General features: G+C 51.9%; 5 protein-coding genes across 5 annotated transcripts; 4 read left to right on the top strand and 1 right to left on the bottom strand.

The window, feature by feature from the left end:
• Positions 1 to 152: 152 nt before the first annotated feature.
• On the top strand, positions 153 to 2,474 carry Asppvi_004109 (MCM DNA helicase complex subunit MCM5; the record flags this gene model as incomplete). Its single annotated transcript, XM_043300065.1, has 4 exons — positions 153 to 289; positions 342 to 468; positions 527 to 1,926; positions 1,982 to 2,474. 4 exons carry the CDS (start codon positions 153 to 155, stop codon positions 2,472 to 2,474), a joined length of 2,157 nt encoding a protein of 718 aa, XP_043156000.1.
• A 597-nt stretch (positions 2,475 to 3,071) lies between these two features.
• Asppvi_004110 (ribokinase) lies at positions 3,072 to 4,241 on the top strand (the record flags this gene model as incomplete). The annotated part of the gene is made up of 1 exon (XM_043300066.1): positions 3,072 to 4,241. One exon carries the CDS (start codon positions 3,072 to 3,074, stop codon positions 4,239 to 4,241), a length of 1,170 nt encoding a protein of 389 aa, XP_043156001.1.
• A 2,208-nt stretch (positions 4,242 to 6,449) lies between these two features.
• On the top strand, positions 6,450 to 7,621 carry Asppvi_004111 (uncharacterized protein; the record flags this gene model as incomplete). Its single annotated transcript, XM_043300067.1, has 2 exons — positions 6,450 to 6,564; positions 6,630 to 7,621. 2 exons carry the CDS (start codon positions 6,450 to 6,452, stop codon positions 7,619 to 7,621), a joined length of 1,107 nt encoding a protein of 368 aa, XP_043156002.1.
• A 322-nt stretch (positions 7,622 to 7,943) lies between these two features.
• Positions 7,944 to 10,051, bottom strand: Asppvi_004112 (transcription factor TFIIIC subunit TFC1; the record flags this gene model as incomplete). The annotated part of the gene is made up of 5 exons (XM_043300068.1): positions 7,944 to 9,174; positions 9,224 to 9,332; positions 9,383 to 9,460; positions 9,512 to 9,821; positions 9,872 to 10,051. 5 exons carry the CDS (start codon positions 10,049 to 10,051, stop codon positions 7,944 to 7,946), a joined length of 1,908 nt encoding a protein of 635 aa, XP_043156003.1.
• A 1,365-nt stretch (positions 10,052 to 11,416) lies between these two features.
• On the top strand, positions 11,417 to 14,083 carry Asppvi_004113 (protein phosphatase 2A regulatory subunit RTS1; the record flags this gene model as incomplete). Its single annotated transcript, XM_043300069.1, has 8 exons — positions 11,417 to 11,440; positions 11,541 to 11,867; positions 11,972 to 12,571; positions 12,643 to 12,996; positions 13,057 to 13,227; positions 13,298 to 13,425; positions 13,496 to 13,823; positions 13,940 to 14,083. The coding sequence occupies 8 exons, from the start codon at positions 11,417 to 11,419 to the stop codon at positions 14,081 to 14,083; spliced, it is 2,076 nt and encodes a 691-aa protein (XP_043156004.1).
• Between the last annotated feature and the right edge of the window lie 1,002 nt (positions 14,084 to 15,085).

Here is a 15,085-nt window from a genome sequence, read left to right on the forward strand (position 1 = left end):
GGCCAAAATCACTTAACGCGTATTCAGACGCGACGCGTTGCATTCGTGTTTCGACACTGCAAAAGTTGTCCGCATCTTCTCCTTGATACAGAGGTACTCCCTCATCCACGCAATTCTCCCTTACCCATTCAGTCTTCATCGCTGTCTACAATATGGACAGACGTACTCCCTATACCTTGAGCGTTCTTGCTCCCAGCACAGATGGCGCAGAAGAGTCCCGTACACAAATTCAAGCAAGGTTGCGCGAGTTCGTGTTGGAGTTCCAACTTGACAACGCATTTATTTACCGGTATTTTGCCCAACGGACATTGGAATCTTGTGCAGACTAACCGAATGTATAGTGATCAACTGCGGCAGAATGTTCTCGTGAAGCAATACTACTGCGACATTGATATTGCCCATTTAATATCGTACAACGAGGAGCTCGCTCACAAGCTCACAACCGAACCTGCCGATATTATCCCCCTAGTGAGTATTGCCCGTCAGACTCGCAATGGCTGGCCCTAACCATTTTGCGCCTCTCTAGTTCGAGGCAGCTCTCCAACAATGCACACAGCGAATTGTCTATCCATCTCAGAGAGACATCGTCCTTCCATCCCACCAGCTCTTGCTTCACTCACCTGCATCACACATCTCCATTCGGGACCTGAACGCTACAAACATCTCTCACCTTGTTCGTATCCCAGGAATTGTGATTGGCGCGTCTACAATATCATCCAAGGCTACCGTTGTCCACATTCGGTGCAAGGGCTGCGACCATAGCGAAAACATCCGAGTAGAAGGCGGTTTCTCTGGTCTAACGCTTCCCAGACGGTGTGGCCGTGAAAAGCTGCCGGGTGAAGAGCCAGGCGAGCAATGCCCCCTCGATCCTTATGTGATTGCCCACGAGAAATGCCAATTTGTTGATCAGCAAGTTCTCAAGCTTCAGGAAGCGCCCGACCAGGTGCCGGTGGGCGAACTTCCCAGACACGTTCTCATCTCGGCCGATCGATACCTGGCCAACCGAGTAGTACCTGGATCTCGATGCACAGTGATGGGTATTTTCTCCATTTATTCCAAGGGTGGCAAGAAAGACGGAGCTGTGGCTATTCGCAACCCGTATCTGCGGGCGGTTGGCATCAGCACCGATCTGGACCATACAGCAAAGGGCAATGCCATGTTCACAGAAGAAGAAGAGCAAGAGTTTCTGGAGCTTAGTCGCCGGGAGGACTTGTACGAAGCTCTCGCCAGGAGCATTGCCCCCTCTATCTGGGGTAATGCGGACATCAAAAAGGCCATCGTGTGCCTCCTCATGGGCGGTTCGAAGAAGATCCTACCCGACGGGATGAAGCTTCGTGGAGACATCAACGTGTTGCTCCTTGGTGACCCCGGTACCGCCAAATCGCAATTGCTGAAGTTCACTGAAAAAGTATCCCCTATCGCTATCTACACATCCGGTAAAGGTTCGTCAGCGGCTGGTTTGACCGCATCAGTACAGAGAGACCAGCAGACACGCGAATTTTATTTGGAGGGCGGTGCTATGGTGCTTGCTGATGGAGGTGTTGTCTGTATCGACGAGTTCGACAAGATGCGGGACGAAGATCGGGTCGCCATCCACGAAGCTATGGAGCAGCAAACAATTTCGATTGCCAAAGCCGGTATCACAACCATTCTTAATTCGCGAACATCGGTGTTGGCCGCTGCCAATCCTATCTTTGGTCGGTACGATGACTTGAAGACTCCTGGAGAGAACATTGACTTTCAAACGACTATTCTGTCCCGTTTTGATATGATCTTCATCGTTCGCGATGACCATGACCGCAATCGCGACGAGAACATTGCCCGACACGTGATGGGTGTTCATATGGGTGGCAGAGGTATTGAGGAACAAGTCGAAGCGGAGATTCCCTTGGAGAAGATGAAGCGCTACATCAGCTACTGCCGAAGGTATGTCTTTACCGCACATTTTCAAGGCAGAAATCAAGCTAACAAGTCAACCTAGCCGGTGTGCCCCGCGTCTTTCCCCTGAGGCTGCGGAGAAACTTTCCTCGCACTTTGTGTCCATCCGGAAGCAAGTCCATCGGGCAGAGATGGATGCTAACACCCGTTCCTCCATCCCCATCACCGTGCGTCAGTTGGAAGCCATTGTTCGTATCACGGAGTCATTGGCCAAGTTAAGCCTCTCACCGATTGCCACCGAGGCGCACGTCGACGAAGCCATCCGCCTCTTCCTAGCTTCCACAATGGACGCAGTCACACAAGGCGAAGGTCAGGGCAGCAAAGAGTTGATGGAGGAGGTCGGCAAGATCGAGGATGAACTGAAGCGCCGTCTCCCCATTGGCTGGAGTACGAGCTTGGCCACTCTGCGACGGGAATTCGTCGACGGCAGAGGCTACACCGAGCAAGCTCTCAACAGAGCATTGGTGGTTCTCCAGAGACGCGATACAATCCAAATCCGCTCTGGTGGATCACAGGTCTATCGGCACGGTGTATAACTTGTTTCTTTGACTTGGCGCGTCTTCGCGACAATCGGATACACGTGTACGCTCTGATTCACTTAACATCAAGGGTTATGTATTAAATGAGGGGAAGGAGTACATTTTGACCTTGCGATACTTGGGCATGAAGGGTTTGAGACGGTGTACGGCGCATGAGCTTATTTCGGTATGGATTTTGCATGACTAGTTAGATCAATATATCCCGCCATGAGTGAACGAAATTGGTACTTGTAGCATCAAACACAATTGCCCTGCTAGTGTATTTCTCCATTGAGCGACTGCGTATTGCTGTTGCATCGAGAGGAAAGCGAAGTGGGGAAGCATTGCAAGGTCCCCACCGCGGCAACCCGTCGATGACGGAGTCGATGTCTCTGAACGGTTTTATCTTCTTCAAAGCTCCAAACCTTCGGGACAACGCAATCTATATTAATATAATAACTATAATGTAAGTGCACTCTTCTCATCAAACTCTACGTCTCGAATTGACCATCTCTAAGACCCACCGATCTACACAATACACTCACCCCGCACTTCCGCCCTACGGCACGAGTTACAACATACAGTCCTTCCTTGCAATCGATTGCAACTACAGCCATGGCACCTACAATCCGAGTCATCGGCTCCCTAAACGCCGACATGGTCTCCGTAACCCCTCGCTTCCCGGAACCAGGCGAGACAATCACTTCATCCTCATATTTCACCAGCGCCGGCGGAAAAGGCGCCAACCAGGCCGTCGCATGCGGGCGATTGTCGCGGCGGAAACCGTCCCCGTCCTCGACCTCCACCAAGCCAGAAAGCCAGAGCGAGAGCGAGAGCGACATCAAAGTCGAGATGGTCGGGGCCGTGGGCGCCCTGGACGGACACTTCCAGGCGCTGCTGAAACCCACGCTTGAGAAGTCCGGTGTTGACACGTCCCGCGTGCGGGTGGTGGAGGATGCGTATACGGGGGTAGCGGTGATCATCGTGGACTCGTCAGCTGGCGGGGAGAACCGGATTCTGTTCTCGCCGGGGGCGAATTACACGGGAATGCGCGCTACGGAGGACGTGCTGGGGATGGGGCTTGCGGCGCCGGTGCCGGATGTGATTGTCATGCAGGGGGAGATCCCCGCTGAGACGGTGGTGGGCATTCTGCGGGATATTAGGGCGTGGAAGGCGAATAATCGAGCGCAGGGGAAGAAGGGGATCGAKGCGGGTCCGGATGTCATGTATAACCCTGCGCCGGCGCCGCCGGGTGGGTTGCCCGACGAAGTGTACTCTGCGGTCGACCATATCATTATGAACGAGACGGAGGCTGAGCTGATGAGTCCGTCTGAGAAGCACTTGCTCAAGGTTGTTCCTGGTGTGGAGAAGGAGAGCCGAAAGGAGAAGGTGGCGCGGTACTTCCACCAGCTGGGCGTGACGTATGTGCTTATCACGCTGGGGTCCAAGGGGGTCTGGTATAGTGCGACGGATGCGGGGACGTCTGGCCCTGCGGATAGAGTCAATCGGTTTACGAAGCAGATTCCGGCCGCGAAGGTCAGCGAGGTGCTAGATACCACGGCGGCCGGAGATACTTTTGTTGGTGCATATGCCGTGGAAGTGGCGCGCTGGCGCGAGTCACGACGAGCGGATGGCAAAGCCGGACAAGACGTGGCTGCAGAGGAGAAGGAATATCGGTATCAAGAGGTCATGGACAAGGCGATGAGTTTGGCGACCCGCGCTGCAGCACGATGCGTAGAGCGACAGGGAGCGATGGACAGCATTCCTTGGGCGGATGAGATATGACGATACTTGGTATGCGGTGAAACTGCAGCTTATAACGAGACGGTCGACAGTGGCGTGTATACATACCATACCATTGCACGAGAACACAGTGAAAAATGGGGCAAATGACTATAAAGTATAAGGCCCGGTGACAGCCCACAGGTCATCAGAGCGAAGATCGGTGGCGGGCATTAAGAGAAAAGTATTCCTAAACTCGAGTAGACACGAGAAATGGAATGAGATGGGCCGTGGAATGAACGGATGAGCATTCAGACCGTTCATTCTTCAGTGCAGCAGCACGAGATGCTTGACTCTTAAGCCTACACACTACGTCCAAGCGTAGATCAATTGAATGGCGGCAATTCGCCAGCGCGTAAGACTCAACCCTTTCCAGCTCGACTACCTCTCAAGCGGTAAATCTCACGCAATAGACAGACTGTCCTAGCGTCTCCGTGATGCTTTTCAAACAAATCATGATAGTCTCGACGCAGCCGCTGGGGATGTGTTGTCCGTTTCATATTGTCTCTCGTCGTACAGGGAACCACTGGCTGAGAATAACCGAAGATTCGACTTTAATTTTAGGTCTATTAGTTTGACCGTGTCATTGACAAATCAGCATGGATTCTCAACCGAGTCAGAAGCGGCTTCTGCTGAGCGATGAATACAGTCTGCCTATATTCTGCTGATGCATGCAAGGACGCCCGGTTCTGAGATAAGCAGTCATGTACGAGAGGCAGAAGACTAAGAGTCGGTGGACGCCGAATCATGGCGATGGATGCAGGCATTGCTCAAGGAAGGGGCTGAAACGGATGATGGCAGTGCGCGAGACTAAGACGCGACGTGCTGTACGGATTGGGATCAGGCTTTCCTGATTCTTGGAACTTGAAGCTGAGGAGGTTTAATTCTTGGAAGTCGGTGGGACGCGTCGAAGGGATGGAGTCGTGATAATCAAGTACTTCCTAGGAGACTCGAGTATTGTTCAGAACTCGCAGTAGTAGTCTATCCATTTATGTATCTTGCTTGTCATTGATGGCTACATTATAACTCATGAACCCATACTAATAATCTACAGTGTATGTTGACTCGACAGTCATCTACTGGGTAATCTTGTTATCGCGAGTCTATCATGGAACAAAGACGATAGGGAATCTATACTGTAGGATGATCAAAGACTTCAAGGGCTAAATTAAATCATGAATGAAGCTTTATGGAACAGTAAGAGACACGAGTTGACGCGACTTGCTGCACTGCACGTCGACGACCTTCATCTATTGAGCTGATGGTGGGAGGAAGTGAGGGGAAGCTACTATGAAAAGAAGGATAATTGGATTGTCTGGAGTCGTGGGATCCTCGAGAGTCCAATAGAGATGCTGATTCAATAATTGATAATACAAGGTGCGCGCCTTGCATAGCTTGTAATCTAGTCGTAGGCAGCCTACACCTTAACCTTGAAGGATATCCAACACGAACATGACGCGCTCCATCACGATCACGGTCCAAGTGTGGAGTGGAGGTCCGTCAGACACGCCTCAAATACTTCGCTGCATCCCTCGTCCCTCATCCTGGCATGGAGATGATATCAATCACTGATCATCATCCTACTACTTCATTCATTCTTCGCCGTTGAAGCATCCCTTTGCTGCATCGCTGTGCCTGTCAGAACAATTCCTGCCCTCCAATTTCGCCAGGAATTCGCCCTGTCTGCTGCCCTTGCCTGCTCTTCTCTCTCCATACTTCCTCGCCGACCGTATATCTTCTGTGCATTGCCTTGTCTGCCTCGTTCTTGATCGCTAATTACTTTTTATCCTCCTAATCCTCACATCCTCACCACCACGGGCTTCTCCCATCCCTCCCGTCCTGTACATCCACAGCAGTATCAGATCGTACCATAACATACATTCGACAGACCGTGCCGTATATCTCCGTCGGAGCCACACTCAATCCTGCTCCAATCATCGTTTACTTCCTCTGTGATCGATAGGTAGATCTGTCTATCTATCATCTATCTATCTACCAGTACCATCAGCCGGGATCATCAACTTAGACCGCCAATCCCAGGCGGACCCCACTTCCGCGAAATCAAAACAAACCCAGGCAGCCACAGCTCCGGCTTCCCCGGTCGGATCTGACTGTTAAATAGATAGGACCTGGTTAGTTTTGAAAGAAAGCATTCTTGCTTTAACATCAAGATCATCAGCGGGTGCGATTCGTTTCGGCATCCGTTCCAGTATGGCGGCCCTCACTGTGACTCCTACCACAATGCGGCAGCCCTTTGCCAGCCTCGATGCGCCGCGTATGCGCTCCTTGCTTAAGACGAAAATGAACATGAAGAACCAGCAAAATGGTTCGTCTTCCCTCAGCCCTTGACTAAACATACAACATCCTTCTAACACTCTGCTTCTCACTTAGGTGCGTCCTCTGCCAAAAGAAGGCCTTTGGCCGAGGTTGATGCGGAGAATATCGATCCGGCCACCCTAAACATGTCAACAAAGCGAAAGCGCGGCTGCGACGAAGACGACCACGATCCCAGCAAATGCTCTCCCAAGCCATTGAAGACGTCTCGTATGGCTCTGACCGTCGTGAAATCGAACATTACTTCCCCCTTGCCTTCCTCAACCTTCAAGGCACCCATCTTGAAACCTAAATCCACTCCAGCTCTCAAGCCTGTCGGCCGTTCGCCTCAAGGCAAATCTTGCAAAGCATTTGCTCGTCGTTCTACTATCAACAAAAGTCGGCCAGAGCCTACAGGCAGAAAGAGCATATCCCGGCCTTTCTCCATCGCGACAGTATTGGGCAATGTGCAGCCCAAGAGCCAGCCCGCCCCTAAGACTCCAGCGTCCTGGTCTTTCGAGATCCACGTGGACTCGGAGCAGGAAGAGATGACCAACCTGATGCAGCACTCCACCTGCGTGCTGGATATCAGTGATGACGAGGGCAAGGCGGAACTCTCAAGTCGCGGCAAGGAGAACATCCCCCCTTTTGAGTTAGGAATTAATTTGTCTCGAACCCGTGAGCGAGAGACTTCCATCTCGAGAAAGACCGACATGACGGATGAGCCTCGCTCTCCGCTCGGTGAGCTCAATGCCGCTGACTACTATGGCGAAGACTGCCATGCCTTTTCGTATGCCGTAGTTTACGAGGATGAGACCGCCTCGGAAACAAAGACCAGCCTACCTCCCCTGCCACGCAACCCTACCCATCCCACTCGGACAAAGTTGTCGAGTGTATCGTCCATCTCCTCAATCCTTGCAGCTACTCAACCTGCCAAGACTACCGAGTCTTCAAAATCCGAGGCAGATATTGAAATCTGGGAGAGCCAGAGCGCTGCGGACGAATCAGAGAAGGCGGTAGATAACAACCCCGACGCTGAGCTCTCCTCACCAACGCCCTTAATCAATTAATGTTTGAAATAACCGTTTGTCCTGTTAATAATAGTCTGGATGGCACCGGCGTTTGAACTAGCGGGTTGGATACATTTTGCATGGCGTTGACAATGGTCCCTGTTTCTGGAATTTTTCAAACTTGGATACCCTCTCTCGTGATCTTGTATTTCTTTATAATCAGCAATTCAATCCGTCATGACGACCTCGCATTCCTTAAGCATCCTCGTAGTCAGTCCCCGCTTAGATTCGTTGAAGCAGCTCTACTTAGTGTCCTGGGTCTCGTCATCTCACAAATGCAGTACAGATCAAATTCGGGCGAAACACCTTGAGAAGAGGATCATCACTTTGAAGGCTCGTCCACATCCATATCATCCCCCTCATCCGACTCCTCCTGATCCAGCTCATTCGCCTCGTCCTCGTCCGCCGCTGTAGCAGCAGCCTCCACTGCTTCCGTCGCAGCCGCCACCTGAGCCTCCAGCCTCTCCGCCTCCTCCAGCTCTTCCTCCTCGCCCTCGCTCTCCTCTTCCTCTTCCTCGCCTACATCCTCGCTCCACTGCACCCGTTTCCCGCGCGCAGCAGCAGAAGCAACCCCTCCCGCCGAAGGAGCGGCACTTGCGCGCGCGCCCGCACTCGCACCCGCCGCATCAAGCTGCCCCTTCCAGGACGCCTTGATCGACGCCCGGATATCAGTCGCAAGCTGCATTTCCCGCGAAGAGGTCCCCTCGGGATCCAGCGTGAAGTCGGCGAGGGAGCTGTCCGGCGGGACGTGATCCGGGAAGCGGAGGACGCGGGCGAACTCGCGCTCGTCGGCGGCGCGGCCCTCAAGCATGCTCTGCACTTTGGCGCGCATGATCGTCCTGGCCTTGCCGATGGTGCCGCTGCCGAACCAGCCGTCGACGGCGATTTCGCAGGTGTCTCTGAGGAAGCCTGGGGGTGGCGGGTCGGGCTCGTTGGGGAAGAGGATGGAGCGCAGGCGCGGGTCGGTGATGTCGCAGAACATCCACATGCGGCCGTCAGGTGGGAGGGGCGGAGTGCCGGTGAAGAGATGTGTGTCGGTTGGTAAGGAGGTGAAGGCGTCGGGGCCTGTGGGGACCTCGTTGGGCCGCGGGATGGTGTGTCGTCTTCCGCTGCCGGCGTCGCGGGCGAGCTCCGAGGTGCCGGTGAGGATGCGAAACATGACGGTTTGGTAGATGCGGTAGGCCGGTGAAGTGCGGGGGTCGTGGCCGAATTTGATGATGGCGTCGCGCCAGGGTCCCGAGCGGAAGATGTAGCCGACGTAGGGGACGGCGTGGCGGAGGGCGTAGCGCTGTTCGGGGGTTTTGAGGTGGTTGCGGAGGCCGCGGCGGGTCCAGGCCGGGCGGTCTTTGAAGAGGTCTTCGACGAGGGCGATAGTTTCTCGTAGGGTCGGCTCGAGGGTGTGGATGGGGGCGAGGTTCTCGCGGGGCTTCGTGGGAACGGGTGCGTCGAAGGGAAGTAGATAGGTGTGCACTTTGGCGGCTTGGGAAGTGTTGACGGTGGTGAGGTTGCCGGAGGTGTCGACTGATTGCCGGACGGTTGGGTTCTGACGGTAACTTGGCTGGGGTTAGTGGTGATTACCCGATTTATTGCAAGGAGGCATACATGTAGGTAAATGGGACGTCCCCATGGCTGAGGGAAGGCGGCGGTATGATATCGACATTGGATGTGGCACCCTTGCTCATGTCAATATCAAACTGTTTCATCTTATCATCTGGCTCAATCTTAGTCATGACACTCCTTATCCAGGGATGTAATACTTACAGTCAAAAGAGAGAATCTGCTCCCGGAATCGATTGGTGAATGAGCTCCCGGTGGTCGAGTAGACAAAGTCCGGCATGCCTGGAGAATACATCAATAATCTATAGCTGACATGAAGGAGGCAATACAAACCTCGAAACACATGCGTCCGGTTAACCATCCCAACAGGTTCAACCTTATACTTGCCAACGTTGTCACTCAGACTTCGGAGTAGCTGCTTCGCACTCCGGCGCTGAGGCTGTTGATGGACAGTCGTGACAGGAACACCGGAGAATGGCTCATCCGAGCCCTTCTTGCGCTTCCGGCCAGTCCTCTTGGGAACTGTCACTTTGAGCAGGATATTGTTAGAAGCAGAGCTCGTTGACTGGAGTGGTCGAGCCATGGCATCCTCTGGCCGAAGAAACAGTTTGGCTCGGGTATCAGCCTTTGGGGGGTTCAGAATCTGATTTTGTTAGCAGCTTTCTTAATGCACTTTTGGAGATGCGCCTTTACCTTTGAGATGCCTGCATTGCCTTGTAGGGTTTCGATTGCCTTGTCGACGTCCTTGATGATCGCCGGGTGCTCCACACTAACGATATGACGAGCAGGGATTGAATAGTAGGGTGCTGTCCTTGTCCCTTGTTGGTCCATCATATTGTCGGGACTGGTTGGGCTGTTTTGGTCCTCCATCATGCATTTGCGTAGTCATCAAATGTTAGCGTTGACATAAATCATGAAACCGTGATTAAGGAGAGACGAGATATGTATATTTCCACCGAGGTACGAATAGGACCTGGCGATGTGTTGGACTCGACAATCTGCCGACTCCACACGGTAGAACCGGTCTTTCAATCTGTGAGACCAGACATATGGAAAGCCTACTTTAACAATTGATCCACGGCGTTTATGGTGACGCTGAATCCAATTTTGAGGTATCGTCCTAGGATCTTGTCTCTACTGGTTATTAGAGAATGCCGAGTCACATGACTTATGTCCAAGCCAGGCCTTACTGAGAGGAGATTCCGTCCCTCGAGTGTGATTTAATCGTCCAAATGATCACTGATTTAGAGTGCGATCTATTTAGTGTGAGCACCCAGAGATCTAGACAGTATGTAGATAGATAGACAACTTCCTAAGTAGCTGCAGCGCCTGTGCTTGTGTGTCGTGTGAACCTCTGCAGATTTACCAGCCCGAGCGCTCCTCAGCCACAGTGACAGGACAGTTTGTTTCATCCCCGTCGTAAGGGCCTCAACAACAATCACCAGCATACTATCTACTCAGTGTGCAGTAATCTTCTGCAATTCCCGTCCCTGAAATTTTATATTACAGTTTCTTCTTGATTTTAATAACGTTCTATTATCTCGCTCCTTGTTGCAAACCGCATCGCCCATCTTAATTTCTGGGGGCGCTTGCACCCACCCCGCTCTTCCCAGCCAGMCGCTAAGCGACAAGGAGACAGACGATCGGCCCAAGCAGACCAAACCGACCTGATAGCTGCTCCTGACTATCTATCTATCGAAAACCACTGGGTTCGCATCCGAAAGAAAACTGAGAGATCTATCTAATCGGACTTGACTCTCCTCCACTCGGCCTCGATATCCGCATTGTCAGCTTCTGGAATACTCTACTGAGGTAAGTTGTGCAGCAATGGTTTCTTGTGACTGGATTCAACGTTTCTGTTTGCCCCTGGTGCTACAATTGTCCGCTTGTTCCTTGACCTACCGCTTCCCCCCATTTTGATCCTCAACTCTGGGGTTATTCGTTCAACCCACCACTTCTTAGTTTTGGTTTTCAAGTCCGAAGGCGTCGATCTTCCGGCTTGAATGGTTTGAAATCCTGCAATATTTCGACTGATATTTACCGTCGCTTTCTACCTGTTGTGGTTGGAACATGCTCATGTGGTCATTCCAGGCCGAACATAAACAAATCACGCCGTGGCTCCTCTTTAACTGCGTCCGCGCTGCCCGACTTAACGCCTCCTGCTAGTGTGCGGCAGCTTGCTGCACTGGCATCGAGAACCTCGACCGAGTACATGTGGCTGGTTACATAGTTTTGACAATGAAGGGTTTCAGACAGAGAGTGGTGAGTCTGCTCAACGATCGCCGCCCCCCTCCCCGCTTGATGCCTGGCGACCACTACAGCATTGCGATACCCCAAGTTCCTGGCTAAAATCATTATTCAGCATGAGCAGTTGTCGAGGGCAAAAGAAGCGAACAAGTCCTCGAAGAAGAAAGACTCCCAGAATCAGGCCGCCCTTGCCGCCCACCAGGCCCAGCAATCCGCGTCCCCGAACCACGGCACGCCGACTTCATCTACGACCTCCGTAAATGATATAAGGGGAAAGTCACCGGATAATGCCTCGCAAGCGGGGGGATACCCCGCTGGCCAGCATTACATTCCACATGGTTCAGGTGTCGCTGGACAGCCTGTGAACAATGGACCAGGGACTCCGACCAAGCAAGGGCAGCCGATTGCGCCTAGCGTTATCATCAGCCCAAGCGCACCACCGGTGAGTTTCCTAGCGACGTTCCAAAGTCCGTCGGAGACGTTTTGGTCGCGCTGTGACTGTATCGATGGAACAACCGAGGAGTGCTGACTTTCCCATCTTGATAGCATGTCCCTCCCCCTGGTGCCGCAGAGACGATGCCTGGCGACTTGGCTCCTCCGAGAAAATCTCATGTCTTTGATCGCCTCCAGACTACACCCAAGGATATGTCGGAAGGGATTCGGACTCCAAAGCGCCAGCATTCGTCAAGATTCGATATCTCCGATCAGCGCCAACGGGAGTTGGAGAAGCTCCCCGGATTCCACGAAGTGCCACCGAATCGGCGCCAAGAGCTTTTTATGCAGAAGATTGACCAGTGCAATATCATTTTCGACTTCAATGATCCGACAGCCGACATGAAGTCCAAGGAGATCAAGAGACTGGCGCTCCACGAGCTCCTGGACTACGTAGCGAACAACCGTTCAGTGATCACCGAACCCATGTACCCTCGAGTGGTCGAGATGTTCGCCAAAAACCTCTTTCGACCCATCCCTCCCCCAGTTACACCCCAAGGCGAGGCCTTTGATCCCGAAGAGGACGAGCCGGTCTTGGAAGTGGCCTGGCCACATATCCAGGTTGTATATGAGTTCTTCTTGAGATTCATCGAGAGTCAAGATTTCAACACCAACATCGCCAAGGCATATATCGATCATCATTTTGTCCTCCAGGTACAATTGAATTCTTGAAGCCCTTTCTTCTCCCCCTGGGAACCGCGTACAGCGATACTAATCCTCGTCAGTTATTGGAATTATTCGATTCGGAAGACCCTCGGGAACGGGACTTTCTCAAGACCACTTTGCATCGGATCTACGGAAAGTTCCTGAATCTGCGGTCTTATATCCGTCGATCCATCAACAACGTCTTCTTCCAATTCACATACGAGACAGAGCGATTCAACGGAATCGCCGAGTTGTTAGAAATTCTGGGGTCTATCATTAACGGATTTGCCTTGCCTCTGAAGGAGGAGCATAAGCTCTTTCTGACCCGCGTGCTACTCCCCTTACACAAGGTCAAGAGTCTCAGCATGTATCACCCACAACTCGCTTATTGCATTGTCCAATTCCTTGAAAAGGATTCTACCTTGACTGAAGAGGTGAGCCTTTTTCTCGTTGCAGTATCCCTTACACAGCTTTTCTGATAACGTGGATTTTAGGTCGTTCTGGGATTGCTACGCTACTGGCCTAAGACGAACAGCACCAAAGAAGTCATGTATCTTAACGAAGTGGAAGATATCTTCGAAGTCATGGATCCAGCGGAATTTGCCAAGGTTCAAGTACCGCTTTTTCAACAACTGGCCAAGTCTGTTGCCAGTCCTCATTTCCAGGTACGTGCAGAGAAAATACCTGTCCAGGACTATATCCTATGATTATGTGACTAAATCATTACTTTTCTAGGTCGCCGAACGCGCACTCTACTTCTGGAACAATGAGTATTTTTGCAACTTGGTCAGTGACAATGTGGAGACGATCCTTCCCATTATGTTCGCGCCGCTTTACGAGAACTCCAAGGGCCATTGGAATAGGTAAGTGGACATCGGAGTTCTTGGGTGTAATTCTTATGCCCAATCCGCTAACATATTTACCCTCCCATAGAACAATCCACAGCATGGTGTACAACGCCATGAAGATGTTCATGGAAATCAACCCTCAACTTTTTGACGAATGTTCCCATGAATACAATGAGCGGCAGAACAGCGCCGAGCAGCGTGAGAAAGCTCGACAAGAGCGATGGGAGAAGGTCTTGGAGCGAGCCAAGCAAAGGAAGAACGGACTCTTACCGCCTCCAGCTCCACCTGCAGAAGTGCCAGCGCAAGTTGATGAGGTTGACGCCCTTGCTCAGGATAACCAGAAGCGTCTCAACTCCCTGAAACTGGAGGATTCTGCGTCAAACAAGGAGCGGAAAGAGGGTGCACCAACTACGGTAAGTAGCATCCTGCCCTAACTGATTTTGTGTCCGCGTTTGCCTCATGTGATTGTCACTCCTAATCGAGGGCATCTACTCTGATTTTTGTGTCGCATTCTGTATATGTTGCTAAGATTTTGTGCATTTCGGCGTCTAGCAAGCGTGATTCTAACGTTGAAACGTCCGTTTGCTCCAGAGACGGCGCCGAGGTTCTCTCGACGGTTCTTATACGCGAAGACGACGAAGTGGCAGCGGCAGCGAGATTCGACCGCGTGTAGATCGACGACGGTCGGCTGGTTCGAATGCCGTATCGTTTTTGTCGCGGAGCAACTCTCTCAAGTGATGGTCGGTTTGGTAACATGACTACTCCGTTAGATTTTCTTTTTTGTGCAATGACGGCATAGCGACTATGAGCTGCGATGAAAGTGTATTTGACTTTGTTTGGCTTGACATATGATACAAGCCGTTCACCCGTGCGAGCCTTTTGCCTTGGTCGCTTTCCTCTTTTCCACCCCCTCTTCTTTCTTTTGTACATGACTTTCAATATCCTTCACAGTGCGCGCGAGGCTTATAGAGCCCCCGCGATTGACCAAGCGGACATTTGATTTGGACTATTAGAACTCTGTTCGGGTCTGGAAAACGGGTGCGAATGGCGTTTCGCTCGATCGACCTTGTTGTCGGTTCATCTTTTTGAATTTCCAAAATAAAGACTTCCAGTCGTATGCTTCCACAATTGTTGATGCACGTGCCTTCAACCTGTAAAGTCAGGGTCAGGCACACTGACACATTCTCGTTGGTCTTGATAGGCTAAGTAACGCGACTAACGCAGTAGACGCGCGCCAATCGGAACGGGGAAACAGTTATCCGAAATTTCCTGATTTGGCCTAGTGTTTCATTCGGGGTCTCTGCGATACCCGCGTTCTGCTCTACAGGCTTTCTGCTCTGGGAGTTCTCAAGGCATGAGGTCTTATATCCTTCTTTCCCTTCCACGCTCCCCTCCGCTACTTGTTGATACCCTCTTTTGGAGCGAATACTTTCCCTTTTGATTATCACCCCAAACATTAAGCGGGGGAATTTAATGACTTAACGACCGTGTTTCTTTTGCTCACCTAGCTAGAACGTTTTCGTCGAGTGAGTCGAGAGACGATTCCTCCCTCGATGTCCCGCATGTGAGAAGAACACGCGAAACCGGTTGTGCTGGCTCTTCAATAATTAGCCGGCCTCGCGGCCTGGCAGCGATTCAATTCCTTTCGACATATTAATACCTTCTCCTCCGGGGA

The sequence above is a fragment of the Aspergillus pseudoviridinutans genome (assembly GCF_018340605.1).
Source record: "Aspergillus pseudoviridinutans IFM 55266 DNA, scaffold_3, whole genome shotgun sequence".
Classification (NCBI taxonomy): Eukaryota; Fungi; Ascomycota; class Eurotiomycetes; order Eurotiales; family Aspergillaceae; genus Aspergillus; species Aspergillus pseudoviridinutans.